The 17,375-nt window shown below is 41.5% G+C and overlaps 1 protein-coding gene across 2 annotated transcripts in view; it reads right to left on the bottom strand.

Moving 5' to 3' along the window:
• The window catches only part of RTN1 (reticulon 1), a 210,540-nt gene that overhangs the window by 94,156 nt on the left and 99,009 nt on the right, over window positions 1-17,375 (bottom strand). For both annotated transcript variants that reach the window (XM_032875276.1, XM_032875274.1), the window contains exon 2: window positions 3,589-4,362. In XM_032875276.1, the coding sequence (XP_032731167.1) occupies window positions 3,589-4,362 (774 nt within the window). The remainder of the gene's footprint in view (window positions 1-3,588; window positions 4,363-17,375) is intronic.

Genomic DNA, 17,375 nt, shown 5'->3' with positions numbered 1-17,375 from the left:
TAAAAATTAATAAAGGGAAACCTCATTAATGTAGAGCTGGGAAGCGAGAAGGGGCCACTATACCACTCAAAGGCAATTAAAGACCTGTCAATTATAGACCTCAACAGAAGAATCATCAATAGGAAGGGATGCTCACTTACATGCCCCAACAGAAAAAGAGGTACATGAATCTTCTAGGAAAAGCTGATTGTCTCTGCAACTCAGCCAAGGAGGAACCATCATTGAGCCTGAACTCTTGCTTTTCTCCAATGGACTCATTCAAAACAACCACTCCCAACTTCATTTGTCTTATCAATAAAACAGTGTTCCTCTCTTCTGTTGGACTTGCCTATGGTTTTACCATAGATAGCATGTCCTGAATTGTAATGATCTGCTATTCCTGAATAAACCAATGTTTGCTGGCAAAATAACTATTTTTAAAGTCAACATTTCTTTACACCATCTTTCAATTCCTAAAAAACACAGACTTGGGGCCTGTGTGCTTGCTTTCCTCTGTACCTGGAGTCTCCTTTTTACCTCTTCCTTTGAATTGTGGGCTCCTTCTCCTCATTCAGATCTCAGATCATATGTCACATCCTCAGAGAGGCCATCCTTGACCCCTTCACACCCAACATTCTATCACTCCTTATAGGAGTCAGACTGTGAAATTTCAGAGACTATGAAACTGATTTACTTCTTACTGCTTATTTCTTACTAAGGGAAGATGAAGTTTAATAATGACCTCTTGATTACTGTCCTTTCTGAGGCTAACACCTCGAAGAATATCCATAACCGCCATAATATAGTCCTAGGCATTGTGTCAGAAATAATATGGTGCCAGCGGGTCAATGGTCTGGCATGTGTCAGGACACTGAGCATGTTTTCTTAAAGTGCTTCACTTGTATTCATGACAGATTTGGGCTGAGAAGAAACTTTCAATATGTAAGCTATAAGAATTTTTGCCTCTGAACCTCAGAGTATATTATTTAACATGATGAAAATAGTTCAGCACTTTGGAGAAAATTACAAAATGGAATAATTTATTGGAATTGAAGGAAATATGTTAGACTGTTTAAGCTTCAGGGTCTGTGGCTAAAATTGTTATAAATGAGAACTTCTCCTGATTCATAATTCACATAATTAGAATTACTAGAATTAGATAGATAATTAGAATCATTATTATTATTATCAGAGGGTCACATGGCCAGAGTGCCAGGGGATCACAAGATGGGGAGGGAGCTGGGTGACCTCTTAGGATAGAAAGAACAAGGAGAAAGGCCTTAGTGACAAGGTAATTTCTCCTAACTTTCCTGTTAATTTTATTCTTATATGTTGTCATTTGACTCAGGTATTATGATGTGAAGCATGTGTGGAGAGAGGAGCTGAACATGGGAGAGAACTATGTACTGGATCTGGGGACTTTTTCTTTCTTGAACAAACTTTGCTTAGAATGTTTATTTGAAGCAACTGCAGAAAAAAGCCATTGCCCTAATCCAATGCTGTCAAGTGTACAACCCAAGGTCATAAAACTCCAAGATCATGTCAGCCAGATCTGTCTTTGTCTTATCTCGAAGCTGCTCCAAAACCTCAATGGGCTATGGCTACTGAGAAAAGAAAAAAGGAAATTTCTTAATAATCCCTAAACTCTGAATCACAGCAAGTCTTTTTCATCAGGTCTGCAAACTTAATTTTTACATGAGGCATGTGTCATGCAAATGGACCTGTATGTGCTAGGACATTTTCCCTCTTCCTGAAGTTCCTCTAAAAACAACCACCAGACAACCCCATAGCTTGAGAAAACACAGCTAATAATACAGCTTACCTCTTCAGAGTATCAATATCTTTATATCATTGAATAACAGAACGGTTTTATGATGTATTATCACAAAGACCATAAGGAGGCTTCAGGACTCAGATATGTTGCTACTTCATGTCATAATCTGAGATAAGTCACATCTAATCCATTTGGGGCCTCGGTTTCCTTATTTGTTGTCACTACTGACAACATTGCTTGTTGTCACTACTGACAACAATTTTACATTGCATGGAAATTCATTGTGGACTCATCCCTCCATCTCCTTGAACCTCCTTGGACTGGAAGGCCCTCCTGCCCCTCCTCTTCACCTGTATATTTCCTCCTGCTCCATTCACCTGGGAGCTGCTGGACTCCCAGTGCTCCTCAGCACTCTATGTTTCCCTCTCTCAGAATACAAATCACACTGGGGGTGTGATGGTCATCTGTTCCACTGGAAAGCAGAAACTGTTTTTGTTTGTTTTTTCAGTCCTGGCCTCACCAGTACCTAGGAGAGTGTCTGACCAAAAGAATGTATGCAGAACATGTTTGTTGAGAGAATGAATGAATTTGAAAATCAGGGTCATGGTGAAGTGGATCTTTAAGACCCTTGGAGCTTTTATAGTTGAATGAGTCTGAAGTCAGGTTGGGGAAGGGGGGATTGATGCTAAAATCTTTAGGGAAACAAGACTGGAGGCACTTCCTCTAAGTTGTCTCTGACACCTGGACTTACTGCATTATGAGGATTTAGAGCCCTCACTCCTAATAGGCTTTGGCTCTGTTTTAAGACTTCAGTAAAAGCTCCTGCACCTGACTACTGAAAATTATTTTTTGTAAATCAGAAAGGTTTGCAAATCACTTTTGAGTAGGGTAAGAATGCCAGCCACTAGAGGCAGGGGAAGATCCAAGGACCTCTCATCCTCTCCATTCTGACACCTCGTGAACACTGAAAAGAGACAGACGTGCAAAGGCTTCCCTTTTGCCACCACGCATGGGGTGGTACAGGGTGGGCTGGGGACACTCCTGCTACCACTCTGGCCCATCACCTGGCTACAGGAGACCCCTTTAAGTTTGAGAGGATATACTGAGTATGGTTTAACACCCTGCCTTGGGTCACAGTAGGACAATTTTCAAGTTGACAAAGATCAGAGCTTAGTGAATTCTGAACTTTTCTATTCTAATCAAATAAATACTCTAAGTTTAAAAAAATAGAACTATATGGAGAACTTAAAGTTAAAAGACAAAAATGACCCCACTGAGGTTGAAGGAAAAGTATTCTTTTTTTGTTTGTTTGTTTCCTCTCACTGCCCATGTCCGCCTAAAGACCCTGAAGTGTACCCCGGCCCCCATTCACTGTACAGACTTGGAGCTGGGACAAGGAATATGCCATGCCCTGTCCCTGGTGACCCAGCTGGTCTGGGGAGGACAGGCATGGTGCTCTCTCTGTGATGCCTCCGGGGTCCCGGAAATCCGTGTGGGAAGCTAACTAGAAGCAGAGTAGCACCTGCCTCTCTGCTCTGAATGATGGAGCCCCATGAGGCTTTTCCTGTTCCATCGTGTCATCCTTATCTCTCCCCTCAAATGAAGAAAGAAACACTTTACGAGACAAATCTGATAGGACTTCCAGCGAAATCCCAGTTCTCAACCTTTGTACCATGGGCACAGGACTGAAAAAAAAGGTATGTTAATTCAATCCAGTTAAACTGAGCCTTAAAGGGACCCTATAGTAAAATATTTCGAATACAGATTACAGTCCTTTAATATTCAGATCTCCATATCCTGCATTTTCCCAAGGCAGGGAACACTAGTTCCCTTACCTGTCCCGGAAGATGGGGGCGTGACAGATCCTGGGCTGTCATCTTCAGGCTCTGAGACGGTGACTGTGGGGACTGTGTCAGGACTTGGTTTCAGACAGACATCTTGCTTCTCGGGGGTCTTCTCTTGGGCTGCGGTTTCAACAGAAGGCTCGATTTCAGTCAGTGTGATTTTGACAGGGGCAGTGATCAGAGGAGCACTGTGCTGTTCTTCAGAGAGATCATCTATATATGGTGCAAATGTTGACTCTTCAAATAAATGGTCCTTGAGAAGTTTTCCCTCCACAGGAACTGGTTTCTCAGGTTCACGGGCCTCTTCAGATTTTGTTGAGATACCAATGTCCTTATTCTTAAAGTCCGAGCCTTTCTCTTCCAACGTGGGATGACATTGCTCCTGATGTTTCACCTCCTCTGGCCTGGTTATGTCAATGTATTTATAGGCTTCTGCTTTCATCTTGTCCAGGGGGTCTGCTAAGATCTTATTCACGTCAGTGGACTCTGCAGGAGTCATCTCAATTCCAGAATCAGAACTAAATAAGCCACGAGGTTCCGTCCCAGGCACGTCTGGTAAGGAGGGCCCGGGGGTACTCAACTCCTCAGGGCTCTCAGAAGTGGTGACTTGGCCATTTTCCTTCTGAAGAATTCCCGTGAAATATGTAGAATCCTCCTGAGGTGGGTAACAGATGTTGGAAATCAGAGATGTGTAACACGATCCTTCCCCATCTTTTGATGCTGCTGAAAAGGTGTGCTCCATGGCACTGGAGACATCTGCCGCACCTAGGAATCAAGACAGCAGCAGACAGTGAGTGGGCGTCTGTCTTCGTTTCGCTTTCTTGTCTAACCACCCCCTCCCCTCACCCGGCCCCGCATCCTGTGGAGACATTGTGTCCTTCACCCTGAAGCCCTTGGAGTTCCCTTGGCGCACACTCAAGTTCATTTTCCTTGTCTCCCTCCCAGCCCATGGAACTGGTATTTTCCTGGGGCAGAGCACACAGGTCCACATGAGCTGCCACACCCAGAATATTGGGGACATGTCTCAGGGGAGGGGAAAGCTGATGTTTCAAAATCTACTATCTCAGTATACAGTGATATGGTCCTTCTTGGTATTACTCAGTAGAAGCCTTCTTTGTATCTCAAGTATTAATGACTCTTTAAATACAGCTGGAAATGTAGGCTAATTCAGGTTTGTAGATGCAACAATGGGATGGCCAAGTGGGGAAAGGGGTTCGTCTTGGAGACTCAGAGAGCAGGGAAAGGCCTCAAGAGACCCTCTGGCCTGGCTCTTTCAGTCAGGAATACCTGGTTCACCCAGACAGGTGCTGTCCCTTCTCTTTTTAAAGGTCCTCAGAAAAAGGGACTCCTAGTTTTCCCATGGCCTCATCCCAAAGTGGTATCACCTTAATAAGCACTTCTTTATTTCTTTAGTTTTCTCCTCATTTTGTTTCCCTCCTCATTTACCCACCTACTAACCATTTTCTACCATCCAGTAATATTCAAAATGACCCAATGGGAATTTCTTGTTCCACTGGTGGTGCTAAGGGCAAAACAAGTTTCTGAAGTTTGAGTCTATGCAATGTTTCCACCTGGCCTTTATTCTACTCATAAATCAGCCAAAAAGTTCACTAATAACAAGCAGAAGAGGGAAACCCTCTATAATTTTTCTTTGTTATAAAATGCTGCCAACGGAGAAGAAATCTAACTTTTATTGAGGCCTCATCTTGTGTTAAGCAGTGGAATTTTACCTAATTCTCACAACTCTTTTATAAAGTAAGCCCCGCACTCTCAAAACATTGCACACACACACCAACACACACAAAGCCCTTAGGACACATGCAAAGAATATTCCAAGGCATCAATCCAGAAATGTAAAAAAAAGTAGTAGCAGTATTATAATAATATTAATAGCTAAAATCTGCATGTTTGCCATGCGTCAGAGACAGTTCCAAGCTTTTAATTAATATTTATTCATTTAAACATCAAAGCAATCCGAGAAGATGGATATTATTATTAGCCACATTTTACAGACAAGGAAATCCCAGCCAGGATTCAAACCCAAGAAGTCTCAAAGTCAGGAAACATTCTCTAACACCCTCTGCACCTCCTTAAATCAGTTTGGGAAGGTAATTTTAAATCAGTTTTATTACAAATAAACTCGAATTTTGTGTTCTCTCTTCTTGGTGGCTCAAGTCACTGGTCTTCTATGGGGAATGGAAAAGCGTATCATGTCTAGTCCCTCCCACCCTGGCATCTGCTGTTTTCCTTCCCTGGAGCTCTCTTCTCCCAGATACCCACCTACCTCCCCCCTTCACCACCAAGTCTGCTCAACTGTCACCTTCTTAAGGAAGATGACCCCAACCATTCTCTCTCCAAATGCAACCAGCCTTCCCCTTCCTACTTCCTGCCAATCCTGTGCGCTCCTATTCTTCTCTCTACCTTTCTTTTTCCCACAATGCTTGTCTCCTTCCAAAATACCATTTAATTAACCTATTTATTTATTATCTATTTCTTGATTGTTGAGGTTTGTTCTATGAGGGCAGGAATATGAACATTTTGTTCACTAAGGCAGTCCAAAACCTAGAACAGGGCCTGGCACACAGTAAGTGTTCAAATACTTGCCAAATAAAAGGTATTTTGAAGTTTAGAACAAAACACAGATAACAGGATTGTGAGAAGATATGTTGGAATTACTTTAAAGCTTCTTTCTTACAGGGGCTCTGTCCACATGTAGATCTCACTGGAGGCAGGGGAATCAATCCTGAGGTATTTCTCTACACACATCTGGACGTGGGGATTCTCTAGCACAATTCTCTGGACATACTTCTATGTGTTAGTAAGCAAGTATTCACCAGAAAGTGAGGAGGGTCTTGCCCAAGGCTATAAAGAGCCTGGGGGGCGTGGGGGATGGGGAAGAGGATCTCTCTGGGAGAATACACAGTAGGTGGTTTCCAGGCCTGTGGCACAGGTATTATCACTCAGCCCCCACTTGGTGCTTCCGCTGCAGGGACCACCTCAGGGCTCTGGGCCCATACAGCCTCTTCCTGTCTCGTCACCCAGTCTCCTGCCTTCAGTTCTCATACTGCACACACTGTCCACTACTCAGCCACTGGCCCCAGGGCTCTGCCCTGTCTCCCTGGAAAATCCTTCAGTTCTGCAGCTGGGCATCCGAGATGATGAGAAGGCCACACGGCCTCACTCACAGCCGTCTCTGCTGCTCCTCTCACTGACCTTCCACTCCGGGCACACCAAGCCCTTCCCAATCTCACACGCATTCTGCCGGCTTTTCTAGACCTGACTTCCATTTACCAATTTAAACTCTGAGCTCTGGATAGGTTTAAAAAATCCATCGCATCACCAACACTTTATCCTTCCAATCTTCACAACCAAATCTCTGCCTTTTAAGTTCAAACCTTTACAGATAAGTAGCTTTTTTTTTTTTTAAAGATTTTATTTATTTATTTAACAGAGAGATAGAGAGATCACAAGTAGGTAGAGAGTCAGGCAGAGAGAGAGGGAGGCAGGCTCCCTGCTGAGCAGAGAGCCTGACTCAGGGCTCGATCCCAGGACCGTGGGATCATGACCTGAGCCAAAGGTAGAGGCTTTAATCCACTGAGCCACCCAGGTGCCCCTACAGATAAGTAGCTTTAAATGCTTCCTCCTCCATGATGAATTTGCTGACCATACCTGTCTGGACCTGACCCCTTCCTTTTTGTCCTCCCTGCTTTTTCCTGTCGCAGCTAATTTATTCTGCTCCGGTGATGTGGCCATGTTATCTCCTACTAACCCATCACCTTTTGGAGTTTGGGCTCATGTCTAACACACTGTATTGCTCACAGTAGGCTCCTGATACAAAATGAATAGGTGAATGAATGGACCCATCCATCAAGGAGCAGACTTACTCTATGCGGCTACTGAAAACAAATTAGCACTAACTGATGCAAGTTACAAAGCAGGTGTTTCTAATCTATGATATGAAAATACAGTCTAGATTTAGAGTTATTCAACAAGGGGCTGGGGCCGCATCTCAGGAAGGAGAGTGTTTTGATCCCTTGGGCGCTCAGAGAGGGGCCCAGCATCCGTCTAGGCAGGAACAAGCATTTGCTGGGAGATTGGCTGAGATAACTGCAGAAGTCCCTTTCAAATTGCTGGATTTTGACATTCATTGGCTGCTCCCACAGTCAGACAAAACCTCCTTTACTTCTCCCTTACCAGTAAAAGAGAATCATTATAAGTTTCCCTGAGGTGATACCGCAAAGAATAGAGGCTTCCCAGATGTGTAGAGATAACTAAAGGAATAAAATCTAGAGCCCATTTACATTATTTGTGAGTCTATAAATAGAACCAACAGTTAGGAAGAACTCTCACTCCCAAAATTTTTATCCTATCAGTGCTGATCTTGTTCAAAGAGCCCAGCACAAAATTGGAAGGGCCATTTTGCCATACTCTGCAAATAACACCAACTACAGGAAGAAGAACAAAGTCATGGGATGCCTGGGTGGCTCAGATGGTTATGTGTCTGACTTCTGATTTTGGCTCAGGTCATGATCTCAGGGTCATGAGATCGAGCCCCATGACCAGATCCGTGCACCCAGTGTGGAGTCTGTTTCAGTTTCTCTCTCCCTCTGCCCTCCTCTGCCCACCCCTCATGCCTGCTCTCTAAATAAATAAACAAAATGTTAAAATGAAGAAGGAGAAAAAGAAAGAGAAGAAGAAGGAAAAGAAGAAGAAGAAAGTCATTGTATAAACCACACATTTTGGATGGGACCATGTCAGGGCTCTTGTAAAAGCAACAAATAATGTCCCATTTTCTTAAACTGAGCTAAATACCCTCAAAGTTTCTCTAGGTTATAACTGACTGAAATGCATATACATTATTTAGTGCCTATCAGATAGAATTAATAAAAACAGAAAGTCCTTCTATACAGTAAATTATGTGAGAGCAGAGTCCTGTGGGATTGTTAGAACAGAGAAGCCGAGCTGAGCCTCAGGGCTCAGGAAAGCCAATTAATTCTTGTCAGGGCTTCCTGCAGAGTTGGCAGATGTAAGAACTGAGGCAGGGAGCAAAAGCCATTTGCCCCAGGTTGGAACCAATATTGTTATATTGTTAAATACAAATCCACAAAATAAAAGTGCTTTCCTTGTCTGGACTAGAAATGACTACTTTCTTTATATAACCAAAGATTCCTTTGGAACATCTGACTTCCTCATTCTCTCTAGCTATTTCCTTGGTCATCTAGAAGTCTGGTTTACATCGAGAGTCAGTGTGTGGACCCACAGATGCTGCCTAAGGAGGCAGATGGACTGCAGGGGACAGCAAATTCAGTTACCTGGAAGTATTTAAAATGGGATTGAACTTTAAATTTTTCAATTTGCAAGTAACTTTTCAGGAATGTACTTACAATAAAAAACTGAAGGATTCCCGCACCTCTAATTCTAGCCGAAAGCTAAGTGGAAGAAGAATGAAAACAAGCTAACACTGCTGTCTTTGGAGCACAGGTGTGGATAAAATCAGGCTCTTGCATCCACCCATGTTCAAGGTCAGAAGTACCAATCATGAGCTAGACAAATTCAGTAATTTCATAAAGGGTGGGTGTTTTATTTTATTTTATATCTTTAATTCTCTGGCAGTACTGAGGAATGAGATGGTAAAGATGACTTGCAGAAGATGCTCTTACATTTCCCAAGGAAAGTTTCAAGTCTCAAATCCTTTAGTTCTTAAATTCTGACCCATCCTCACAGAATTGAGCTCCTTGGATTGGTGACCTAGAGCTTGGTTTTATACTCTGCTCTACCATTGTCAGTTGGGAGACTGTGGAAGCCTGTCTGTGCACAAGTTTACTCATTTTGAAAATGGGGGCAGGAGTGGTTCTTCTATTGGTCTGTTACAAGGATTAAATGACATAATGCTTACTCAGCTCTTCACCTGGCACATAGTATGCCCTCAATAAAGGAGAGCTATAGATTTTATTATTACTTCCATTTTCCAAAGAGGATACCAACCCTTTGTAACACATTCTTACCTGTCTATTAGTTTAGGACTTTATCCATAAGGAGGTGTGATCGGGGTCTGTTGGGCCACAAGTTACACCTAACCAGACCACACACCGGTTACTCTCTTGGGTCTGCCTTTGATGCTAGAATCCCCAGAGAGCAAGGCCATGGCTGTCTGTGCAGCCTCATGAGCAGGTGGTTGTTCCTGGAGGACTATCTAGTGATGCAACAGACATAGATCCCCACATGGACATGGTGATGACGGACCTGAACCTGAAAAGTTGAAATTTACCAAGACAACAGACAGAAAAGGAACAGACATATTCAGCGTCCATGGATGAGCTTTTCCTTGCAGACAGAGCTCGTTCTGACTCCTCAGGGAGATGAGAAGGGGTCTGGGGTATAAGATGATATTTTATATCTCAATAAAGCCCTTCACACTGCTTTGAAATGGCCACAGAAAATGCCAGAAAGAAAGACTGATTATACCAAAAGGTTTCTCTGCACAGGGGTACATATGCTCCATTAGAGAAATCTAGTTTACCCTTCCCCCAGGATTAAAAACAAAACAAAACAGAAAACATCAATTATTGTTTGAATAGAGCCAATAATTACAGATATAGGGAACATTAGTCCAATTAAATTGAGAAATATATTTTTAAAAGGGGGGGGTGACAAAAAAAAAAAAGCTGGAATGTCAGTGGGGGTGGGGAGAGAAATACGCATTAAAATTCAAGAATTAGAGGCCAGAAGCAGTGACCCGGAATGAATCTGCATTCATTTTCCCCACAATCGTTTACCCGTAGGCTGCCCATGTGATGGATGGCTGTAGCCTACACAGAGTTTAGGCTGTGAGGCTTTTTCCCTGAAACTCCCACTCATTTTTCTGAGTGCTGAGATATCAGCAGGCACACAGTATGGCGGCTGTGACACACTTGACAACAGAGCCATTTATGAGGGATGAATATACCAGGGCCTGTCACCCAGAAAACATTCTCCTTCTGAAATTAAGTGGTCTGTGATTTAACATGAAAAATGGGTGTTGAAAAATCCAGGTATACCCATTCTTTAAAATGTTATCTATGTGATTAGTTAATAACGTGGAAAGGAAGAAAAAAGGAAAGAGAAACAAAGAAAAATGAGCCTGCGTTCTCTAAGCCAAAGCTGATGGCAAGTTTGGAGGATTAAGAAGCTAAGTAACTACTCTTTCTTTCCCTAATTTCCTGCCTTATTTAAAGCTTGCCTGTCAGGATAATAGATTTAGCTGTTGAGATTGCAAAATTAATGTTTAATAAAAAATGATTCAGCAAGTTTTTGGGTCTTTTGTGGGTGTGTTTTTCCCCCATATGAAAAGCCAAGACTTGCACTGCCTTTACTTTAGCAGAAAATTCTGTTAGAGTAAAGAATTTTCACTTTAACAGAAAATTCTATTAGAGGAAAAAACCTGGCCTGGCAGACAAACCATTGTCTGTTTCTCTGACAGTTCTCAGCAGTGCCTTGGAAAGCACAAAGCTGCAGAGCACTGAGATGGAATGCGAGTGGGAATTCTGATGAGCTTGGAAGTATGGGATATAGTTTGCCTGCTGTCCAAAGGTGAAAATGTGATTCTATGACCTTCTTTTTTTTTTTTAATACTTTATTTATTTATTTGAGAGAGAGTATGAGCGAGGAGAAGGTCAGAGAGAGAAGCAGACTCCCCGTGGAGCTGGGAGCCTGATGCGGGACTCGATCCCGGGACTCCAGGATCATGACCTGAGCTGAAAGCAGTCGCTTAACCAACAGAGCCACCCAGGCGCCCATTCTATGAGCTTCTTTGGGGGATAATCATTTATGGGAGGAAAGGGGAGGTAAATATTTGGAATTTACTTAGATCTTAAGAAAAAGTCCTTTGAATCCTATATAGACTTCCCATTGCCTTTTTAAACAGCTTTATTGATTATGTGAATTATATTCACAAACCATAAAATTCCCTCATAAAGTGTAGAGTCCAGTAGTTTTTGTATATTCAGAGTTATACAACCATCATCGCTATCTAATGTACCCCCCTAATTCAGGTGCATTCTACCCTGAGGCTTTCAATACAGAGAAAGCTCTCAGTTACCCCAGTTACCCCAGCCATCCAAAGAATTACCTTTGGGACATAAACAAGAGCCATCCCATCCTATTTATCATTTGTTGATAGAACATTGCTCTCTGATTTCCAAAGAGGAAAATAACTGGTTTTGGTCACATGACTTCAATGCTATATATACATGAATAGTAGGAAAAAAAGGTATACTATAAATGTGTTTGTATGTTATTGGTCCGTTTGCTCCCTCTCCCCACATAGAATTATCTAGTTAATTCCCATAGCTCCTTTTACATGATCTTTCTCCCTTACCTCCCATTCCATGACTACCTTCTCAGCTGGACTCTAACCACCTTCCCCTTGAATGACTGATAGGTTCCAAGCGTCTGGCTTCCAGCTTCACTGCTTCTATGTGCCACTCTACACACGGCTACCTTACTCCTCTTCCTAAAACACTTTCACATGTCACTTCTCTACTCCAAAGTCTCTGGTGGCTGTCTCTACCCATGCTTTTGCTTAGAACTCAGGATCCTCTTCAATGAGGTCCCAGTCCGCCTTTATGGTTTTACATCTGAGCCTGTTCAGGAAACACATTTGATCAAGCCCACAAACATGAGGTTTTCAACTTCTATAACCCTTACTCAAGCCCTTCCCTTCAACTTAAGGGGTCGTTTATCCTCCCCAAATCCAAATAAAGTCACGGAAGAATATCTCATCTCCTCTAGGAAGTCTCCCCTTACCTCTCCACTTCTCAGTGCTTTCTCCCTCATCCCCGCTCCAAGGGCCATGGCCATTTCTTTAGGGCTCTTTGGCTTTTCTGCCTTTGTTGTCAGCTCTTTTTCTGTATACTTGTAGAAACCTGTGTCTTACACTTCTTCATATCCCTGAGTTGCTAGCTCTGTGCTTTACACATAGTACACACTCAGTAATTACTGACTGGATGACTACCTCCATATTACCATCTGACTGAGTCACATTCAAGAGCATTTAGAATGAGCTTTTAATGTATTTAATCCAACTTAAAAAATTTACTGAACACTTAGCCATTGCAAAGCACCGGAATGAAGGACATTCCTATGCTTATGTAGGCTTAGTAACCTGCTGTATCACAAACATTCACCATGAAGCCATTGTTTGTAAATAGGAATTCAGGTCCCCCTGGCTGCTTATGGCAATGAAGCTTGAGGGGATCATAACTAGAGCAGGGAGGTCTCATAAGGAGCCCGGCCATTTAATATATTCTGATTCATCTTTCTGGTCAGTCATGATGTTATCAGAAAAAAAATAAAGAAGGAACAAAATGGTTTTTTGAGGGGCAACTGGGTGGCTCAATCAGTTAAGTGACTGACTCTTGATTTCAGCTCAGGTCATGATCTCAGGGTTATGAGATCAAGCAACCCCCCACCCCCAACCTTTGGGCTCTACGCTCAGCAGGGAGTCTACTTAAGATTCTCTCTCTCCCTCTGACCCCTCAACCTTGCGAGTACTCTCTTTCTAAAAAATAAAAAGCGGCGGGGGGGGGGTGGCGGTGGTGGTAGTTCCTTTGAGGTCATCTAATCCCAGAATCTCATTCACGAGATTAAGATTGACTATTTCCCAACTTTAGTTTGAATATTTGCATTGATGGTATCTCACTGCTTGCTTTGCAAACCTAGTTATTAGTAAGTGTTATAGTCAAGATCCTATGCCCTGGGGTGAAATTCAGGACTTTGAATACTAACTCCAACATTTACTGGCTGTGTGAACACGGGCAGATTTCCTAATGCCTTTGTGCTTCAGTTTCATCTATTAACAATAATTACCACCTCCTAGGATTTTTACAAAGACTAAATGAGATATTGGAATCAAAGCACAAAGCATCATGCTGATACATATGAAGGACTCATTATTGTTTTTAAAATTTAACTTAAATATACCTCCTATTGCTTTCAGCCTTTAGTCCCAGGTTTGTCTTCATATTCTATTAGCGGAAACAGATACCTCAAATAATTAGTAAACAATATGGCATATAAAGAGCTAATCCCCCTAAAATATAGTGAGTTCCTAGAAACCAAGAAGAAAAAGCCACCAATCCATTTACTTAATAATAGACAAAGGATAAAAATAAATACTTTGCTTGGAAAAGTCAACATAAATAACCTCGGAATATAAAAATGCAAGTTAAAACAACCCTTAAAATAACATTTCTCTGTTTTCAGACTGGGTAAAACTCAAAAAATGTTTGGCTATACACTCTTTGGTGAGACGGGGGGAAAAAGGCATTCTCATACCAAAACACAGGCTTGTAGGATTGGTATATTATGTACCCCTAGGGAGGGTAATTTGGCAGTGTCTCTCCATATTATAAACTCATTTTCTTTTTGAACAAGCACTCTTACAGAAATTATTCTATAGACATACTTGCACATGTTTAAAAGTGAATGTGAACAAAGCCATTCATCACAGCATAGTTTGAAATAATAAAAACTGGAATCAACTCAAATATCCAGGATCAGGGCCTGGTCAAATAAATTATGTACTTCTTCGCACAGAATACTGTGTGGTTGTACAAAGGCATGAAGATAACATCCATGTACTGATATAGAAAGATTTCCAGGTAAATACTGTTAAGTGAGAAGATGCACAAAATAGGTTATAGATATAAACACAGATATACAGAATGCCAACTTTCTTGTAAGCAAAGGGGAAAATAAGAATATATATTTGTCATTTGTTTGTATCTGCATAAAGAAACTGGAAAAAAACTTGAGAAATTATTTATTAACCATGGGATTGCAACAGGATAGAGAGTAATACAAATAGAAGGGAGACTTTTCATTGTGTCCTTCTCTTTAAAAACAATTTTCCTTTTCCCAAAAGAATGTATACTGTTTAAGATATTAATTTCATTTTGAAAAAAAGAAAAAGAAAACAATGCAGGATAAGACACTAATGTAATCACGTGGCACAAGCTCTGATGGGAAGCCCCAACCCAGCTTCCTTGTTGCACATGACAGACAAAGATGTGAAGACAGGGAGGTCCTCTCTTCTGTTCTGATGGCTCAGGCTAAAACCTCATTTTCTCCTTTACATGTTGTGTTCTCTTCCCACTGAGTTCTGAGGAGACACAGACTACAACTTGTGCTCACTGCTTCCCTGGTGCTAGGCACACTTGCCAGCAAATAGATTTTATTTTGTAAATACTTATGGAATGAACAAATGTGTTTCCAAGCTCATCATACTGGTTTCCACCGGGGGATGGATACACTGTTGTTTGTCCTCTTCCCTCTAAAATCTGAGCTGGACCTGACTACAAGTCAATGAGAAGAATGAGACAGTGAGACAATTTCCCCTACCAATTTTGATCCCCTTGACTTAAATTTCTTATTTTTATTCACTTTTTAATTTCACTTAATTTTAATTCCAGTATAGTTAACATACAGTATTATATTAGTTTCCAGCTTATAACATAGTGATTCAACACTTCTATACATCAGCCGGTGCTCATCAGGACAAGTGTGCTCAGTAATCCCCATCTCCGTACCCACCTCCCTTCTGGTCACCATCAGTTTGCTCTCTAGAGAAAAGAGTTTGTTTCTTGGTTCACAAATTTTTATACTTGCCACCCTGCACTCTTAGCTCATGTTGCTTTTGCAGCTAACCAAAACATGTGGATAATATGAGGTTTTTTTATTTCCCTCTAAATGACCGCATAATTTCAAAATGTAGTTTTAACCATAGTACTGGGTGTACTTCATAACCTTGAAAGACATCAAAGACAGAGGCAAAGAATATTCATAATAATGAATGACCTATGATAATGATGCCTATGACCTGCATCTATCACTTTGAACACACTGAAGAAGACCCTGGGAAGGGGATTTACCTCAGTCTGGAATAATCCCCCAAATCAAGCTAATGCTGATGCTGGACTTAGGATCTTCTCATTAGAATGTGTCTTATAAAGGGAAATGTATGGCCACAAAGTCTGGGGCCATCCTTGTAGGGCTATCCGCAGTCCACACGGTCTTTAAAAAAAAAAAAAAAGATATTCTTCTTCGGGTGGACACAGATCTACACCACAGGCTTGCAACCTCTGCAAAAGGTCTAGGGTTTTGTGCCAGTGTTGGGCATTGAACAAAGGTCATAAAGATCCCTGGGATCTAAAACAATGTCATGGAAAGCTGTGAGGGGTACATAAGGAAGGACAAACGAGGATGTCAACTGAGGGAAACTAGTGTTAGAAAGATGACATGGTGTGTCATGTGTCTTGACGTGGTATGAAGTAATGAAGTATGCTACAACATGTCCTGGCATGGTGTGGTGTGTGGTGTGGTGCCATGTGCCGGGCCATGGTGGCATGATACAACATGGCATATGGTGTGCTGGGTTTCTGGGTATGGCATTTTGGGACAGAAAAATCACAGGCATCAAGAGGACTTGGAGTTCCATCTCTATCAACTTACTGACCTTTACCGGCATTAAACTCTCAGGAAAAGAGGAAGTTAACCATAATAATTAACATTTAAGTTACATGCTTACTATGCTCCAAACAAGTTAATTGAGCAGATTGTCTCATTTTAAGCTTTAACAGTTTATGAGACTTTTTTCTTTTTTTTAAACCATACTCGGGCTATTGATGGAGATACTGAAGCTTTGAGAGGTCAAGGAATTTGCTCTGAGGAACACAATCAGAAATGACAGGACCAGAACCTGGATTTAGGGCTAATCGGACTGCAAAGCAGATGCCATTAGCACTATTCTCAGAATTGCCTGGAGGATTAAAGGAGACTAAACAGTTTGTGGCTGCCTTCTTAAGCAAAGCTAGATGGATCTAATTTGGAGTCACGTCACAGCTAATAATGCAGCCAAGTAGAAAGAAATGGTCTCTGCACAGTCTCTGCACAAGGCAGACTCAATGGCCTATCAATGTTCATTCCTTACATAAATCATTAAGTGACTGTGGCAAGAAAGTGTGTGTTCTAGTACTTAGGATTTAACTGAGAGAGTATCAAAGTGGATATTAAAAATTCTTAGGCTGACTGCCTTTTTGAGGTATGTGGGTAGAAGAGAAGGCTTTTATTTTGAAATGTGATTATCATTAGCTACCATTTTGCCTTTATACAGCATTTCTTCTTCCTCAGGTTTTCAAAATCTAACTCCTGTGTTTTGCGACTCATGCAATATTTGAAATTTAATTTGGGGTTTTGAGCATTCCTAATTTCAAACATTATCTCATATTGGAACATATCTTATAAAACAGAAATATGTGAATGACATGTTGGGACAAATTAGCTTAAAATTGGAATTTGGGACACATCAGTTGGTAGATCCTTTGACTTTCACACACACACGTACATGGAGTCAAGATCAAAATATATGTAGAGAATTTATTCTACTAGGTGTATAGAAAATAGCCCGAGATGTAGCCATACTAACCAACAAAAGTGACAAAAAGATTAATGTCCTTTATCAACAGAACATCCATTTTGCTCCTCTGAGCTCTCTGATCTGTGGGCTGAGGTAAACTGTGTCCTTCAAACAAGTCCATAACGCAGCCATTGATGTGCCTGAGTTTGGGAGCATTGCTCCAAGTGGCACTCAGTGCTAAATCAGGAAACTATAGCAAGATTTCTTTTCTTCCCACTTTCTTTCCCCAGGAAGAAAAAGGACAGTAAACAACAAGCAATAAATTCAAAACATACATAATTTCTGAAATTCATATAAAATTTCAATCATCTGTACATTCCAAGGG

The sequence above is a fragment of the Lontra canadensis genome, unplaced genomic scaffold (assembly GCF_010015895.1).
Source record: "Lontra canadensis isolate GAN:19392208 unplaced genomic scaffold, GSC_riverotter_1.0 scaffold55, whole genome shotgun sequence".
In the NCBI taxonomy this organism is placed as follows: domain Eukaryota; kingdom Metazoa; phylum Chordata; class Mammalia; order Carnivora; family Mustelidae; genus Lontra; species Lontra canadensis.
The sequence above is the reverse complement of the archived record's forward strand: the minus strand, read 5'-3'. Positions and strand labels throughout refer to the sequence as shown.